The 15,291-nt window shown below is 37.2% G+C and overlaps 1 protein-coding gene and 2 pseudogenes across 2 annotated transcripts; 2 read left to right on the top strand and 1 right to left on the bottom strand.

The window, feature by feature from the left end:
• Window positions 1-1,434: 1,434 nt before the first annotated feature.
• Window positions 1,435-5,297, top strand: LOC120002795. Of its 2 annotated transcripts, none has more exons than XM_038851620.1 (3): window positions 1,435-1,806; window positions 4,611-4,700; window positions 4,774-5,297. In XM_038851620.1, the coding sequence occupies exons 1-3, from the start codon at window positions 1,495-1,497 to the stop codon at window positions 4,870-4,872; spliced, it is 501 nt and encodes a 166-aa protein (XP_038707548.1). In that variant the 5' UTR covers window positions 1,435-1,494; the 3' UTR covers window positions 4,873-5,297. The 2 variants fall into 2 exon arrangements, with proteins under 2 accessions (XP_038707548.1, XP_038707549.1); XM_038851621.1 differs by having other exon boundaries at window positions 1,437-1,806; window positions 4,787-5,297.
• A 2,463-nt stretch (window positions 5,298-7,760) lies between these two features.
• Window positions 7,761-11,072, bottom strand: LOC120002922 (annotated as a pseudogene).
• A 66-nt stretch (window positions 11,073-11,138) lies between these two features.
• Window positions 11,139-14,922, top strand: LOC120002921 (annotated as a pseudogene).
• The last annotated feature ends 369 nt before the right edge of the window (window positions 14,923-15,291 follow it).

The following is a 15,291-nucleotide window of genomic DNA, read 5'->3' as shown; positions in this document are numbered from 1 at the left end:
ATGCAAATTGTCAAATTTTCAACACAATGCAAATTGTCAATTTTTCAGCACAATGTAAATTGTCAATTTTCCAGCACAATGTAAATAGTCAAATTTTCAGCACAATGTAAATTGCCAAATTGATCAAAAACAATATAATTTTCAGTGTGTTTCCATATATAAGTAGAAGAAAAAATAGTCTACACACCAATCAAGGATAACAAGATAAAATAAATTGTCTCAAAAACATATTCATTCAAATGAGTGTCAAACACATTGTTACATTGTTTTGAGTACAGTGCAACTTCAAAATATGTAAATTGTCAAATTTACATAACAATGTAAATTGTCAAACACATTGTAACACTGTTTTCAATACAGTGTAACTTCCAGAATTGGCAAACACATTGTTTCATTGTTTTCAATACAGTGTAACTTCAAAAATATGTAAAAAAATAAGTGAGAAAACAAATTACATTGTTGCTGGAGGTGGAGGTGGAGGTGGAGGTGGCCGGAGATATTGTTGGAGGTGGCTGGATGCACAGATCGACTGATTACATTGTTTTTAAACAATGTATGTTCCACTGGGTTGCCGGATTCCGGCAGCAAACTGGCCGGAAGATGGGTGACTAAGGTGTGCCTTGACGTGTGGAGTCTCAATATGTGGTCGGTTGCCGGAGATGTCGCCGGAGGTGGCCGGATCGACAAGATTTGTGTGTAGGTGACCTCCTCCTTTAAATGCCTTTTTCCGGTGATATGGGCGACGATGGGTGGTGTGAAGAGTCAAAAAATGACGATTGTGGTTGGGCGCTTCCGTTCGGTGAGTCGACAGCTCCGGTTGGTGACCGGACGGAGGAGCTCCGGTGAGTGGTTGTGTGTGTGTCGTGAGAGTGGGAGGGAGAAAGGAGAGAGAAAGAGAATAAAGAGAGAGAGAGAGAAGAAAGAGAGAGATGAGATTGTTTATATAGACAAAAAAGCCTAGATGGCATGCTGACGTGGATTTCCACCATCGTTGACTTTGGCTTTGCTAATGATTAAGTTTGATTTGATGGACTCAATATTGTGACTTGCATTTGCTAATGCAGAATAAACCAATTTAAGAACGGGATAACATATTTCAAAAGGCATGAGTTCGCATAGAGGTTAACCATATTATATGCTTTCATGTTTATCTAACAAAATGGAAATAATAAATTTGCATTATTAAAAACATTTTTTTTACACGGTTCATTAAACAAGGCAGCAAAGATCCTTCATGGGTCATTTAAGTTTTTTTGTGCGTGACTTTTTTTTATAATTTTAATTTTTGCAAGTGTTTGTATTTATTTAATCATAAAAAAAAAGAGTATTGGCATAATAAAAATCTTGAAAGTAAATATAACTTCCAAACAGTAACAATAAGTGGTATTCCCGCTCTTCAACTTGAAACCCCGCCACTAAAAGTACCAAAATCGTGATTAGGGGCTTTTCATTTCGTTCCCATCTTCTGGCGCAAGAAATCGCAAAGAGAGAGAAATGAAAGCGAGAGAGCCTCGAAGATCGGCAGTGCCGATGGCGTCTCCTTCTTCTCTGAAGGACTCTCCGACAGCTGGCGTACTTGACAAGACTCGCTCATTGTTTATGAACGGCGTCAGCAGCAACAAGAAACGCACCTCCGATCCGTCTACGAGGTCTCCTTCTCGCAAAACCCTAACCTCTGTCTCAGATCTCAAGGATCTTCTGTCTTCGCGCCTCGACGATCTGAGGAGAAATCTTATCGATCGGTCGCAAGCAGAGATTCTCAAGGACGCGGAAGCCTCCGACTCTCGCCTCCACAAACGATTGAAGGTACTTTTCTTCCTGTTGATTACGTATGGAGCATCTACGAATGAGATCCGAGATATCGTTTGGCAAGAAGTGTTTTGTTACAGATACGTATCCCTTTGATTGTTGTCAAAACAGATGAAAGGATTATTAGGCTTTGAACGATGACTAGGTTGCTGTGAAAACCTGAGTCGTCTTTAGGCTTTGAACGACGTCTCTCTGTTTTGTTAGATATCAAGAATTTACAACTGAGAGTAGATGTTATCGATATCGTGTGTGTCTTTGCCCGATGTGTTTTGTTACAGATCGATGTCACTCTGTTTGGTTGCTGTGAAAACAGAGGAAAGCATTGTGAAAATTGATGTTTGCATGTAATCTTCGAGGATTCAAAGTCTAGTAGGCTATTCAGGTTCAGAAATAGTTGAATTCCAACCATTCTAATGCAATATATGCTTAGCTTACGTTCGTTAAGTTTTCTTGCCAGCCAAACGGATTATTATAAGAGTAATTAGTGTTTCAGCACTAAAATATTAGGTGATATTCAATCGTTATGAATTATGTTATTTCATACGTGAGTATTTCCCTTTGTGGATGGTTCCTTCAATAATGAATGTATTATCTTATCAATTGGCTGAACTGTTTTTTTTTCCTCGCATTTATTTTTTTTTTTGAAAAGTAAAAATTTTATTAACAGCACCAAGGGGTGCAACCCAAACAAGACAGCAAAAAAAATCAAGGCCTAAGCCTCTCAAAAATATTGGAACAAGTTCCAGTCAAACAAAGCTTAAGATTTGAGAGGCAGCTATCCAAAAAAAACCCCAAGTGGGCACCATTTGTCCTGAAAAGTCCTAGAGTTACGCTCTTTCCAAGTTAACCAACATGTGACCTGAAGAAAGAAAGCTAAAACATCGGGACTTGAATCTATTGCAATCATAATTGATACAGATCTATGGTTTACCTTGTGAATTTATTGTTGTCAATTCAATCTTGAGGTTACGTTTCAAGAGTTAAGTGTTGACATCTATTGAACTACATTGTTTACTAAGATGATGAATAACTCAGTGTGCACTAATTGTTCTTTGGTTGCTAATTTCCGAATCAAATCCATCATGGTCAACAACGCCATGTAGGTTCTCTTTCTAAATTGATTCTTTCCAGGCTTTATGTTTACTTTGTTGACAAGTCTGATTCTGAATAAATAGTACAAAGGCTAATATGAATCAGGATACTTATTTAATATCTAAAAACTAATCCAAATCACATAATTGCTTTAAGAGATTTAGATAGTTGATGTGTTTTTGTTGGATCATTGATTCATTTTCATGGAGAAATTGTCCTTTTTTTAATTGCATAGTTCTTGTTATGAAAACTTAGTTGAAAATAAATCATATTTTAGCATATATAATATTTAAACTTGCATGATTAGACAGTCTTTTGGATAGTTTTTTTCCGCTTTATCATTATACATGATTTATCAATCTGCTGACTAATATATCATCATCACCAGCCTGCTGTTTGATCTTCTAAATTACATATGGCTGTCTTGTATCATATTGATTGATTATTTGTTCATTTGGTGAGGATTAACAGGAGCTTCAATTTCTGTTGAAGGCAGAATGAATCAAAATTATATGCCTTGTCATAATTTTACACCTAAAGTTTTTATTTAGGATGCTTAACTTCCTGAACTTAGTCTTGATGTACATGCGCCTCTGTGCGGCTTGACCAATCTACTTAGCATAATCACTGGATGTTCAGGTTTAAAACTTGATCAAGAGAATTTATGTTTACTGAAGAAGTAAAGTTTTATTTGGTTTGCCTATTTTTAGCTCTCTGCCACACCATAACAAAGATTACTTTAATCCTTTTCGTCCTAATATGCTTCTTTTAGATACCACCTGCAGCTTAGTACTTTCACTGGTACAAGATATTTGATGTCTAAAAAACTAATTATGATGGCCATCAACCCAAGATGCTGACACGATCCCTTGTAGAACTGGAAAGTTTGTTGAAGAGTTGGAAAGATAAGAGTTTTGACTAGTTAATCCCTTTAAGCTCTATTCTTAAGAGTCCCTAAAGTGCCACATTTTTTATTCAGTCTATTGGTCCTTTACTTCATGAACTTATTCTATTTTTTGGTAAGTTGAGTACTGCTGCATCCAGGTTGAAACACTTCAATTTTTGGCTACTACAAGATAGCCGAAACTTTATGGTTCAATTGTTGCTTTGGGATATATTTAACATGAAAAACTTTCTTATTGCATCCCCTGCCACATTTGGTTCGGCTACTGGCATGTCCAGGATTTTATCTGTTGTGGGGGGGTGCTTGCCACCTAATTTCAATTGATTTTATTAAAAAAATTAGGTATATATAAAAAAATAGGTAGAAGAAAATTTTCATGAGCCTTACTTGAATGCAAATTATACGAATAAAATTTTTTTTTGGGTATTTTATTCAGGTCATTGAATGATAAGATCAGTTGATAGTTATATGGTTCAAATTAATATATTAATTCATGACAGTACTAATGGAGTGAGTATACTTATTATTGATTGCAATTGAAATATGTGGATGTTAATCATTCTCATGGAACTATGAAAGCCTATGAGCCGCATGTGTATGGGATGGTTCCCAAAATGCCGTTGTGTGCTGTATATAAAAAGATCTCTCAGAATGATGCATCTAATGCTTATGAATTACGCTGGCATCATGCAATATGGGAATATCTCTTCACTTGGGCACACCAATGTCCTTCATTTGATGATTGTGTTGACTTACTTCCTCTAATTGTATATTAAGAAGCTTCTTTCATTGTCAAATATTACAGATAAAAGCATCCCAGCAAGTGATGGATGAAACTGAGAAAGAATATAAGAAGATCAATCAGCAAATATGTGAAACTCAAGAAGCAATGAAGGTATATCAAGCACCATAGAAATATCATATCTATCTAGATGCTGTTTCTGATATCGTTTATGTACTTTTTTGAGGTTTCATATGCAGAGTTCATGTCAGAGGCACAGACCGCAGCATGTCGTGGTACACTTGTATTTTTTTTCTTTTTTTTCCTCAGATCTTTGATATTATAATGACACGAATTCAAAGGACCTGAAGGTCCTGAACGTTAAATTGTGACTTCCTTGGTGCGATGAACTTTGTTAAGCATATTTGCCATTCCTGTTGACGAATTGCGCATGTTGACCAAAAGTTGGCCTTACCTGAAAGAGAACCGAATCTAAACTGCTGCATTCAAAGGGGTTGTCAAACGGCATCTTCTCTTGATGGGTTTCCAGAGTAATGTTAATCCTGTGAAGAATTTTAGATCAAATCCTCTGTGCATGTCTATAGTTAGTTCATAGCTTCCCGTGGAAGATGGGTTGCATATTATCCCATTCTTTTGGTGCTTTTATGATTTTGTCCGGTTTTCATGCATTCTTTTCTTTAATTTTGACCTTGTACGGCACAAATAGTTAAGTATTATCATGTGTATATAAGCTTCAACTTTTGTTTGTAACGTCGTTTATTCTTTATTCAAATTTTCAGTTTGCAAAATATCCATCACTGAGCTTTCAAAATCTTTTGAGAAGGAAATTGATGGTCTCAGGAAGCATTTTGGAACGTCGGCAACTTAGAGTTATCTCGACTAGGCTACTAACAAAGAGAAATTCCTTAGTAAGTGCTTTCTCTGTTTGATGCTCTCTTCTGCAGCTCTCAAATTATAATGAATATGTGATCTCACTTGTTAAAAGCTATTGATTTTACATTATCTAGCTCACGAAAACTAACAAATATTACTACAAAGAGTATTCGATAGCTGAAAAGGCATCCTTGTTTAGTTGAGATGTGAAAATAATTTACTAGCATATGGCTCTAGCCTCTAAATACCTTGAGAATGCCTTAGTGCTAATGACCGACTCTATCTTGCTCTCTCCTAAGCCAACCCATTTTCCAGAACCCGACCCACTGATGTCTCCAAGGTTTTCATGCCTGTGCGTTGGATCAATGACACACATGCATACGTGTACTTATGTACCTATGTAAACATGTAGAGACATAATCTAATCGAGTGATACGGACAAGCTTTATGGCTTGATGGAACATAGCGGTGTAAAAATACTTAAGGCTTGTGTCTTCTGAATGTTGTTCTCCTGGTGAGTTTTAGCATAACTCTCTGCATCCTTTAGTTATTTAGTACTTGAACTTCAATACATTATACGCAATATCTTCTATTTTGTTATAAATAAATTTCCGTATGTGAACAATTAGTTTTTCTTATGACCTTGAACTTGAGGGATTTTGGGTTTGGTTATAATTCTAGGAAAAGATAAATGGAAATTCAGTGAGTGAAATGTAAAAAGTTAATCATTTTCCCGTTATTTTGCAAATGTGGTTCCTATCCTGATTTGAGGTTGGTCGGTTGTTGCAACCTTTAGCATTCGATGTTGGTCTTTTCTCATCTAAAGTTCTATACCTGAACTATTTGGTACGACATTGAACTTAAGGAGTCTTGGGCTTGTTTATTTAGAAATTTTCATTTACTTGTTCTGTAGTATGTGCTCTTTATTGTCTGACGTTTTATTTTTTTTTTTTAGGAAGCCAGTGATGTATATGATATTCCACAATTCGTAGTTTGCATGCTGTCACTACCCTGTATGTATTACAGCATGCTTGGTTTGTCCTAAGGGGCTGGCTTTTTTCGTAAAATAATCATAGAAAAAAAGGATAATAGTAGGAAAATCAGAACCCATCATCATAAATATCAATGCATTAGGAGCACAGACTCATAATTAGTTTTCATATCAATATAAATGGATGAACGGATTATAAAACGGGTACATGGACGTATTTGTTAAATTGAAAGGACCTTAAAAGGGCCGAAAACAGGTCCAAATAGATCACCGCCAAATGGATCAACGGCCCAATAGTGAAGCCCATTTTCTTGGGCCTAAACCACATTTCAATAGAGGCTCATTATTAAATCCCAATCATTCAAGGGCGATGCCTAATTTTAATTAAATCCCAATCCAAATGGGCCTCTGGCCCCATTTTAGTAAAGCACAATATACAACGAGACTGAAGCCCAATCGAAATGGGACTTGGGCCCCGTTTTAGAAAAGCAAAACATACAGGCAGACTGAAGCCCATCGAAATGGGCCTCGGAGCATCGTTTTATAAAAGCCCAATATGCAGGCAGGCTGAAGCCCAAAAAGAAATGGACCTTGGGCCCCCTTTTAATAAAGCCCAAATACAGGCACACTGAAGCGCAATCAAAATGGGCCTCGGACCCCTTTTTAGAAAAGCCCCAACAATCAGGCAGACTGAAGCCCAATAGAAATAGGCCTCGGGCTCCGTTTTGGAAAAGCTCAATAAACAGGCAAACTGAAGCCAAATCTAAAAGAGCCTTGGGCCCATTATAGTAAAGCCCAATATAAGGCCAGAATAAAGCCCAACCAAATGGGCCAAAACATGGGCCCAATTCTTTACATACCATATGACGACTATTAACGATTTAAAGCACAATAGATGACAAGACGATAAGCTTATAACCAATTTCAAGGGGCCTTGGCCCAAATCTACTAGGCATATTGGCCGATCTTTTGGCCTTTGGCCTATTGTCTACATTTAAGTCTTATCATAAACTTCTGCGTGGTTATAAATTTCTCGTTTCTCTAATATTACCTTTTGTTTTCAAATTCCTAAATTTCAACTTTGGCCCTTCACTTCTTCACACTTTTCAACAGGCATAACTCATAACCGTGCGACAGCAATCAAACGCCCTTGTTTCACGAATCCCAGATCAGCCCAAACGCAGACCACTTTTTTCCACCTACCGCTTCAATCCCAACATGACCTGGATGATATGATCTCTTGCAATGGCACTTACAAGTTGCAATTCGATCATCCCTCCTCATTACTATAGACATCAAAACCAACCCTCATGACTAGATGAAGCTTAGTCCATTGAGTAACGATTGCAACCCCTGGCACCATGACAGCCGAGCAAAAACATTATCATCACGACATTGTTTAATCACATATTTCATAGCCCTTCCATCATTTAGCTATTTGTGCCAGGTATATAGGTAGGATTTTTTTTTAATCATCTCAATCCTGGCAACCAGGGATGCCCTAACAACCAGTTACTAGAAAATGACATGTTGAAGTTATAAATCTCACACACACAGGCGAGCAGGTACACACACGCACAAGCGCGCACAGAGAGAGAATCTAAGAACCAACATCAACATCATCATTGGTTTCCGAGATAATCACACAAGAGAGTAGAAGTATTCCACCGGATGCCATGCATTATCCCACTTCCATGAACTATGCATAGTGGACCCTGTAAAAAGAAAAGAACCAAGTTACTAGCGGAACACTAATATTGTGATAGCATGTACGCAAAGTTTCATCAACAATCTACGAGCCATCCTCAACATCATTGGTTTCCGAGAAAAATAAAAAAAGATAATATCGGTTTACTGGAATGGTGGCCACAACTTCTTTTTTTAATAATATTTTATGTTCAAACCGTCGCAGAAAGCATGGAGGTGGGCAGAGAAACTAGCCAACATAATTACTTTTGTCTTAAACTGGCGTCTATGTGGAGTTTAGGACATCGGAGATGAGAGGCCACTTGTCTTGTTCGATATCAAATCTCTTTCTACCTCCACCTGTTCTCTTCCCCCCTCTCCTCACTCTCACTCTCTCAAATGAAGTCCCAGTATTTATATAATTAAAAGTAAAATTTTTGGTCAAATGTGCATATACAAGTATCATGAAACATTTTCCTTAACTTTCATTTTCCATCAGGTCTTAAATCCTAGAGCAAACCTAAACACTTTAAAGAATGTCAATCACTTTCTCTGCTAGTTGATTAAATTTTTCGTACATCCTTGTTTAGATTATTCATCATTCATCAGTTATCAAAAGTCGAGAATCATAGATTAAAGGCAGCTACATTAGTAAACTACAAAGAAAGAAGTACAAGTCAGAGAAAGAAAAGTAAAGAGAAAAAGTATAGCCTACGCTCTACCTCTTTGACCATTTCAAGCTTGTGTCGCACTCCTGCAGAACAGTATAACATGAGAATTTTTGACATCACAATAAATATTTCAATCTCAATAACTTTGCACACATGAAGTTGGTTTGAAAATATAATATATCCCTTAGGCTTTGATCATTAATATGATGACAATGATTTGATTTGCAGCGGAGCTAATAATAGTATCATGGCATCACAAATTGCAGATATCCACAACAAACAAAATAATAGAAACACTAGAATATTACACTATAAGAAGCGGTCCTATGTAAAATTTAATTGATGATGTGCGTGTGAAATTTCTAATGATTAAACGAAGTAATCAGAGTATGGCAAGGACTCAACCTCTGTTTTCGAATCAGAAAAGAAAATGAGGATCATGTCATCATATGGCGCTTCCCACTTCATTAAATTGTGGAGTTATTGTTTGGTAAGCGGTTCATATTTACAATTGCGTCATAGGCGCACAAAACCCATTTCTGCTTATAATCTAAAGTCTATGATCCCATAACGAAGTTCAACATACCTATCACATGGCATTCCTAATGATTTAAGCAATTGTCCAAATCAGAAAGCATATACATGAAAAGCAAGCAGGACATCACATACATCATATGGGCCCTTACCACTTCATGAAATTGTGCACTGGTGTTTGTTTGACAAGCAATTCATATTTACAATGAGAGATATGCACACATCTATCATATTTTACAGATTTTTTTTCGTTCAAAAAAAATATTTTACAGATTTCATCTGCTTTACTGCATTCAGATGAACAAAAAGGTGAGATCCAACACCAATACGAAACATCGAACAACAAAATGTCCATAAATTGGTGGTTACCAAATTACTAATAATAAAGAATATCACAAAGCAACAAAAGAGTCCAGAGTGCTAAAGATCAAAATCTCTTTGGGAACGTATAAAACTTTAGCTAAATTCCAATTATTTTGGTGACAAACTCAAGTCTGAAAACTAACTTTTGAATGTATACAGAAAAATAATTACGAAAATATAGTTCTAAGTGGATTAAGGCAATTTGTCAGGACATTGAAGAAAATGGTTAATACAATCATGGCACAAAGAAATATAGTCATTTAAGAGGTAGATCATATTGCTAATAAATTTAAACATTAAGTAATCAAAAACATTCTTTCCCAAAGAGTTTTCAATTTGGCCGATGAAAAATTGGAAGTTAAGGTTATCACGAACTGCAATATGCAGAGAAACAGAAAGAAACTGACATGAAGCGTTTGTGGAATGCGCGAGAGTGACGCTTTCTCAACGTCAACAAGACAACATACCGGAACACGTAGACGGATCTGGCGAACTACCACGCAAGACAACAAACCGCAACAGAGATGGATATGGCGAACTACGTTATGCTGAAGAGGACATTAGCAGATCGACCAGGAAAAGCAAGACCTAATCGGTGAGATTTGAGCGTAGATGTGAGATTTGAGAGAAGTATCGTGTCGAGAATTTGATATAAGAATTTCCAGCCAATATATGATGTTATCTAGATTATATTAATCTATCCATGATATTAAATTATATGGTATTCTATTGATCAATAAAACGCACTTACAATGACCGAATGAAAAGCAACAATCTACAAGAAAAGCACAACGGAGCCAATCAAGCAATCAAATAGACCATAAACAAAGAAAGAATTAGGTTTACCTAGCCAGATCCAACGATGATGTTGTTGATAGGGATGAAGATATCTTCACTAAGAACCCGATGAATATCGTCACCACGAACCCAAAAACTGTACGAAATGTCACATTCGCGAATTCTAAACCATCGCCATACAGAATCGCGCGAACGATTAGCAACTACCAATCTTTCGTACAAAATAGATCAAAATCGAAAAGTTCTTTTCGTACCTTTGCGATCGGCCTTGTGGCACCTCTTGACGAGGCGATAGCTCTTATTGGATCACTCTCTGAGCGGATCGAACACTGTGTCTATGGCATCATTTTCTCGGTTCATCTTTTAGGAAATTTCGAACGTGTTGAACATTTTCTGCTTTGGAACAGGAGGAACTCAGTGAAGAGTCGAGTAGAAAATCGTAAACGAGAACTTATACAACTGAGATTTGTCGAATCGGACAAGTTACAGTTCTCTAGGTTTTTGTTTCATACTTTCATCAGAGATGTCGCTTTATAGGTAAAGGAAGTGACGAAACTCGAGAGAAAAATCTTCTTATACATATCGAAGAACAGGGTTTTTCAGCCTTCAATGTATGGGAACCCTTTGTTTGGGAATTATTATTCTTCAATTAATAAAATAAACAGGAAAGCCTGCCTCGAAGGCCATCTGAGAAATAACCTGACCCGGCCCAAAAAAGTATAGCCATCACCCATCAGTTCTAAACATCCAAGTCTCCGCCCATCAAAATCGCTCCACAACAGCATAAGCTGCAACGGCCTCTTATCACTTTCCCAGTTGCGACGGTTCCACTGATCACCTCCAGAGGCTTTTCCTTCAAGGAGTTTTAGCCTTTTAGGTTAGTCTTGAAGCAGGAATGGCTGTAGTAGCACAGGGATAGTGAAACCGTCATCATCAATATATATCATTATTCATTAGCATGGCACTTTAGGATCTATCGAGGACCGTCGTTTTCCAAGGTAAAATTACTCTCTCTATGTGTGTCTGATTGTATGCTTTGTTTTTATATGCTCAAATTGATTGAAAATTTATCATCTTGACCTTAATTCTGTCGAAGAGTTGTGAAGTTTGGAACCAACATCTCATGCAAAACCTTTATAAACTCTCTATAATGCGTTGGATGTGGCAATTAGTGGCTGTGGGTAGATAGCGCTTGATCAATATTGAGGTTAAGTATGATTTATAAAAATTAAAAAAAAAATTCATGCTGCTTGGAAAACTGTTGCTGATCATAAGAAACTCTCACAAGCAACTAAAATTTTCCAGCATTTCATTTTTGATACCAATTACCCGTAGCTTTATCTGTATGCTTGTGTGATTAATTGGGAAATGGTGTCTAAGTGTTGCTCTGGTTTGATGGAGTAAGGAAGTTTTCTTCATTAACTCGGAATGATAATGCACCAAATGAATTCATCCAACGCCAAGTTCATTAGCTTCTGGTTAAACAAAATTTTGAAACAGATATTTCTGTTTCTGACTCCTTATAACAGTCTCCTTCCAGATGTTGAATCAACTTAGCCAATTTTCAAATCCTGGGAAGGGTAGTCTTTTTCCTTGCAGTAAACAAGGAAATCCATTATCTTCTAGTTTTTCCGGTATGCAATTTGAGTTTGCTTGGCATTATGTTCAAATTTTTGTTACAACCCAATTACAACAGCTAGGGAGGCCCAATACGGTGCTAAGAATTACCAGTCTCTCTTGCTCGATTGCTAGCGGCTTAGCACTTCCTCTGCCTTTTCTGGTTCTCTACACTACTGGTACTCTCTTTCTCTAGCTTTGTCAGCGATAATGTGTTAGTTTTCTGTTTTCTATTATTTTTGCTAGCAACTCCTAAATAAAAATTGACGTAGTTTCCCTAAATCTCTCTATTGCTTATACTTACTGAATAAGGAGTATTTTTTACTTTGTTCATTTGAAATCAAAAAAGCTTTAAATAGAGTTTATAGAAATTCAACACACTTTTGGTTCTTCTATTAGGCATGTTCGAATGCAGTGGTCGACTGCTTTGCACCCTATTCAAGTCTAAGCTTTATTGACAATGGCAAAGTAAAACTGAGTGACAAGTACGACCAAGATCTCGTATATAATTACTGTGAGTGTTCTATATTACAATCACTCTCTTCATTGACATTAATATGTTCCAGTAAGTTTTATGTACTAATTAGGTTTTTGCTTTCTGCTGAAACCTACAAATTGAAGTTTTTTTTTGGTAAAGTTTGGCTGAATCATGTGATTTATGTATTTGTTTACTAACTAAAAGTTTTAATTCTATCTGTCTATTGCAACTATACGGTGTTTGGTCTTTTGAAGATTTATAAATATGCTGCCGAGATGGAAAGGGAAGATTGCGAAAGCCAAAGCTCTTGCAGATCCTATGTCAAAGATAGTGTCACAACTTCAATGTTCTCTTATTAAAGCAGATGCTTGTGGTTTGCTCTCAGGATGCACTGTCCTCCTTGCCGTGGAAGTGGAACAAACTGATCTTCTTAATCGTTCATGTTTTGGCCGACCCATAGTTAACACTGAGAAGGACAAGTAGTGGTTTCAGCTTGGTCTGGAGGAGGCTTTTTACTTGTGCTATTCTCTCAACTGCCTTAAAATTGTTGGTGAGGATAATTGTCCAAAGATTGATCAAGATTTATGGGAATACCTGAAATCCATAAAAGCATCATTCCCTTACTTTTACTATGCTTATTCTCATCTGCGAAAGAAAAATTGGGTGGTCAGAGCAGGATCCCAATATGGTGTGGATTTCGTTGCTTACCGTCACCATCCAGCATTGGTCCACTCGGAATATGCTGTTCTTGTTTTATCAGAAGTAGATAGTAGTGTGAATGGGAGATTGAAGGTATGGTCTGATTACTATTGCACAATTCGCCTATCTGAAGTGTTGCGAAAACATTGTTAATTCTCCACATCAATACAAACGACAAGGGTGCTTCTTATCCATCATGCTTGGAGGCATACTTTGTTGAAGAGCGGACAATCACAAGATGGAGCCCAGAACAATGCCGTGAGGATCATACAGTCATTGCAAACGGAACCAAGTAAGAAATGGTTTATTATCATTTTACTGTATTGGAAGTGTTTGCATAATTAGCAAGACAATATTCAATAAGAAACTTAGCTGTTCTTGTTTGGACATTCACCATCATCGTCGAACTCTTCAACGTCAGGACCTTCTGATTAGAACTGCAGATTTTTATTCTTGAGTGAGCGATTCATCTTCCAAACTCGTAGTAAGTTTATATTTGCCTTCATTTTAGTTTGCATTCATACAAACAAAATAGTTTGCTGGTAATTTAGATCTGTACAGCCATTTTTCTGATAATCAAACTGTAAATTCATCTGTCTACTACAAAAGCAGCCTAGCTAGGAAGGAAAATCAAAAACCAGAAGAGACAATCTTTCAAGAAACCAAGTTTCCGAGTCACAATTTCGTGAAGATGTAGATCAAAGCTGGAAATAATTAGGTTGTGCCTTAGTCATCCTTGCCTTGCCGTAGGGTTCATCATTGGCGATAGGTTTACTGTTCGTCATCATCGCAGAAGCATGCTTAACTACGGATTTAATACAGGACGTGGTTCATCTCCTCCAAGAAAACACGTTGTATATAGTAATAAACTGAATTTATTTATATATGTTAACAGAAACATAACATGGGCTACTATGTGTCATTCATCAATCACCATCTGTCACCGTACAGTGAGAATAGATAAACAAATGTGCCCTAAGAGTATATGTGGCATCCAATGAGGGTCATTGCCTGAGCTTTACGTGCCTCTAGACGGTACATGATAGTTATCTCGATCTGCATTGCTTGTGTAATAATTTTGTTTTATTGGTAGGGCTCGTGGTTGCTTGAGTGAAGTTATTGATGACCGTCTTAAGGACTAAAGAGAGGCGACGAAATTGCTTAACAAATGATACGAAGTTCATGGAATATAAGTGGTTTATGACTTTTTGCGATGACGCGCCGTGATAGGCGGAGCTCCGTTGGCTTTTTCTTCGGTACCAATTTCATCACGCAAGGTAGAGGCAGGTGTCTCGACACCAGATTATGTGATCGGTAATTTTGTTGTACTCTTCTACATCACACTTGCTACTCACGCGTAAGGGTTGCTATAAAAGGTCAAACTTTCGAGTCAAAGTTTGACTGTATGTTGATAGGCCCACTAGTGAACTGCTCCTTCGACTATACTACAAAATCCAAATGATAAGTGGACATGGGTCTGTTTCCATGCGCTCTCTCAATTCAAAACATAATAGTGGTGGATGGCCTACTTCAAAAGCTGTGAGCCCAGTTCTAAATGATAGGTGGGCTTGGTCCGTCCAGGGAAAGATATTGGTCCACATTCTTGCATGGGTACGGCAATTTAAGCATTTGCCCGTCTACCCAGCTCAATGTGCCACTGCCTAATTTGGTACGCAAGTTTTTTTTTCGATAGAACGCAGTGCACGCAAGTCTTGCATTGAGGAGTTTGAACTTTGAAGTTTACAGTTGCAACGCGTCATGGACCCTCAAGGGAAAGATACCGGCCCACAGTTGTCCAACGATCCAGCCCAATATACCTAATTCATTACCTTAATCATTGTCGTTTAATGATGTAATTAAGTCCTGTATGAGCATATTTAACTATTAATTCGTCAAGGAGTAGGTATTGCAGGAAACGAAGATTTAAAATAATTCCTTTCAGAGCGTGTAGACGCACCAAAAAAGAAGAAGTTATTTCTAAGTTATTGAAAAATTGGAGCAGGTGAGAATAATGTGTAATTATTTTTGGTTGTT

Source organism: Tripterygium wilfordii, chromosome 7, assembly GCF_013401445.1.
Source record: "Tripterygium wilfordii isolate XIE 37 chromosome 7, ASM1340144v1, whole genome shotgun sequence".
Taxonomy (NCBI): domain Eukaryota; kingdom Viridiplantae; phylum Streptophyta; class Magnoliopsida; order Celastrales; family Celastraceae; genus Tripterygium; species Tripterygium wilfordii.
Note: the sequence above shows the minus strand (reverse complement) of the source record. Positions and strands in the feature narration are given on the sequence as shown.

What these genes read in the sequence shown, in the direction of transcription:
- LOC120002795 (XM_038851620.1), top strand. Translation starts at nt 1,495, where the DNA reads ATGAAAGCGAGAGAGCCTCGAAGATCGGCAGTGCCGATGGCGTCTCCT. An exon ending in GCCTCCACAAACGATTGAAG is followed by an intron (nt 1,807 to 4,610) that starts GTACTTTTCTTC and finishes CAAATATTACAG; the next exon opens with ATAAAAGCATCCCAGCAAGT. An exon ending in AAACTCAAGAAGCAATGAAG is followed by an intron (nt 4,701 to 4,773) that starts GTATATCAAGCA and finishes TACTTTTTTGAG; the next exon opens with GTTTCATATGCAGAGTTCAT.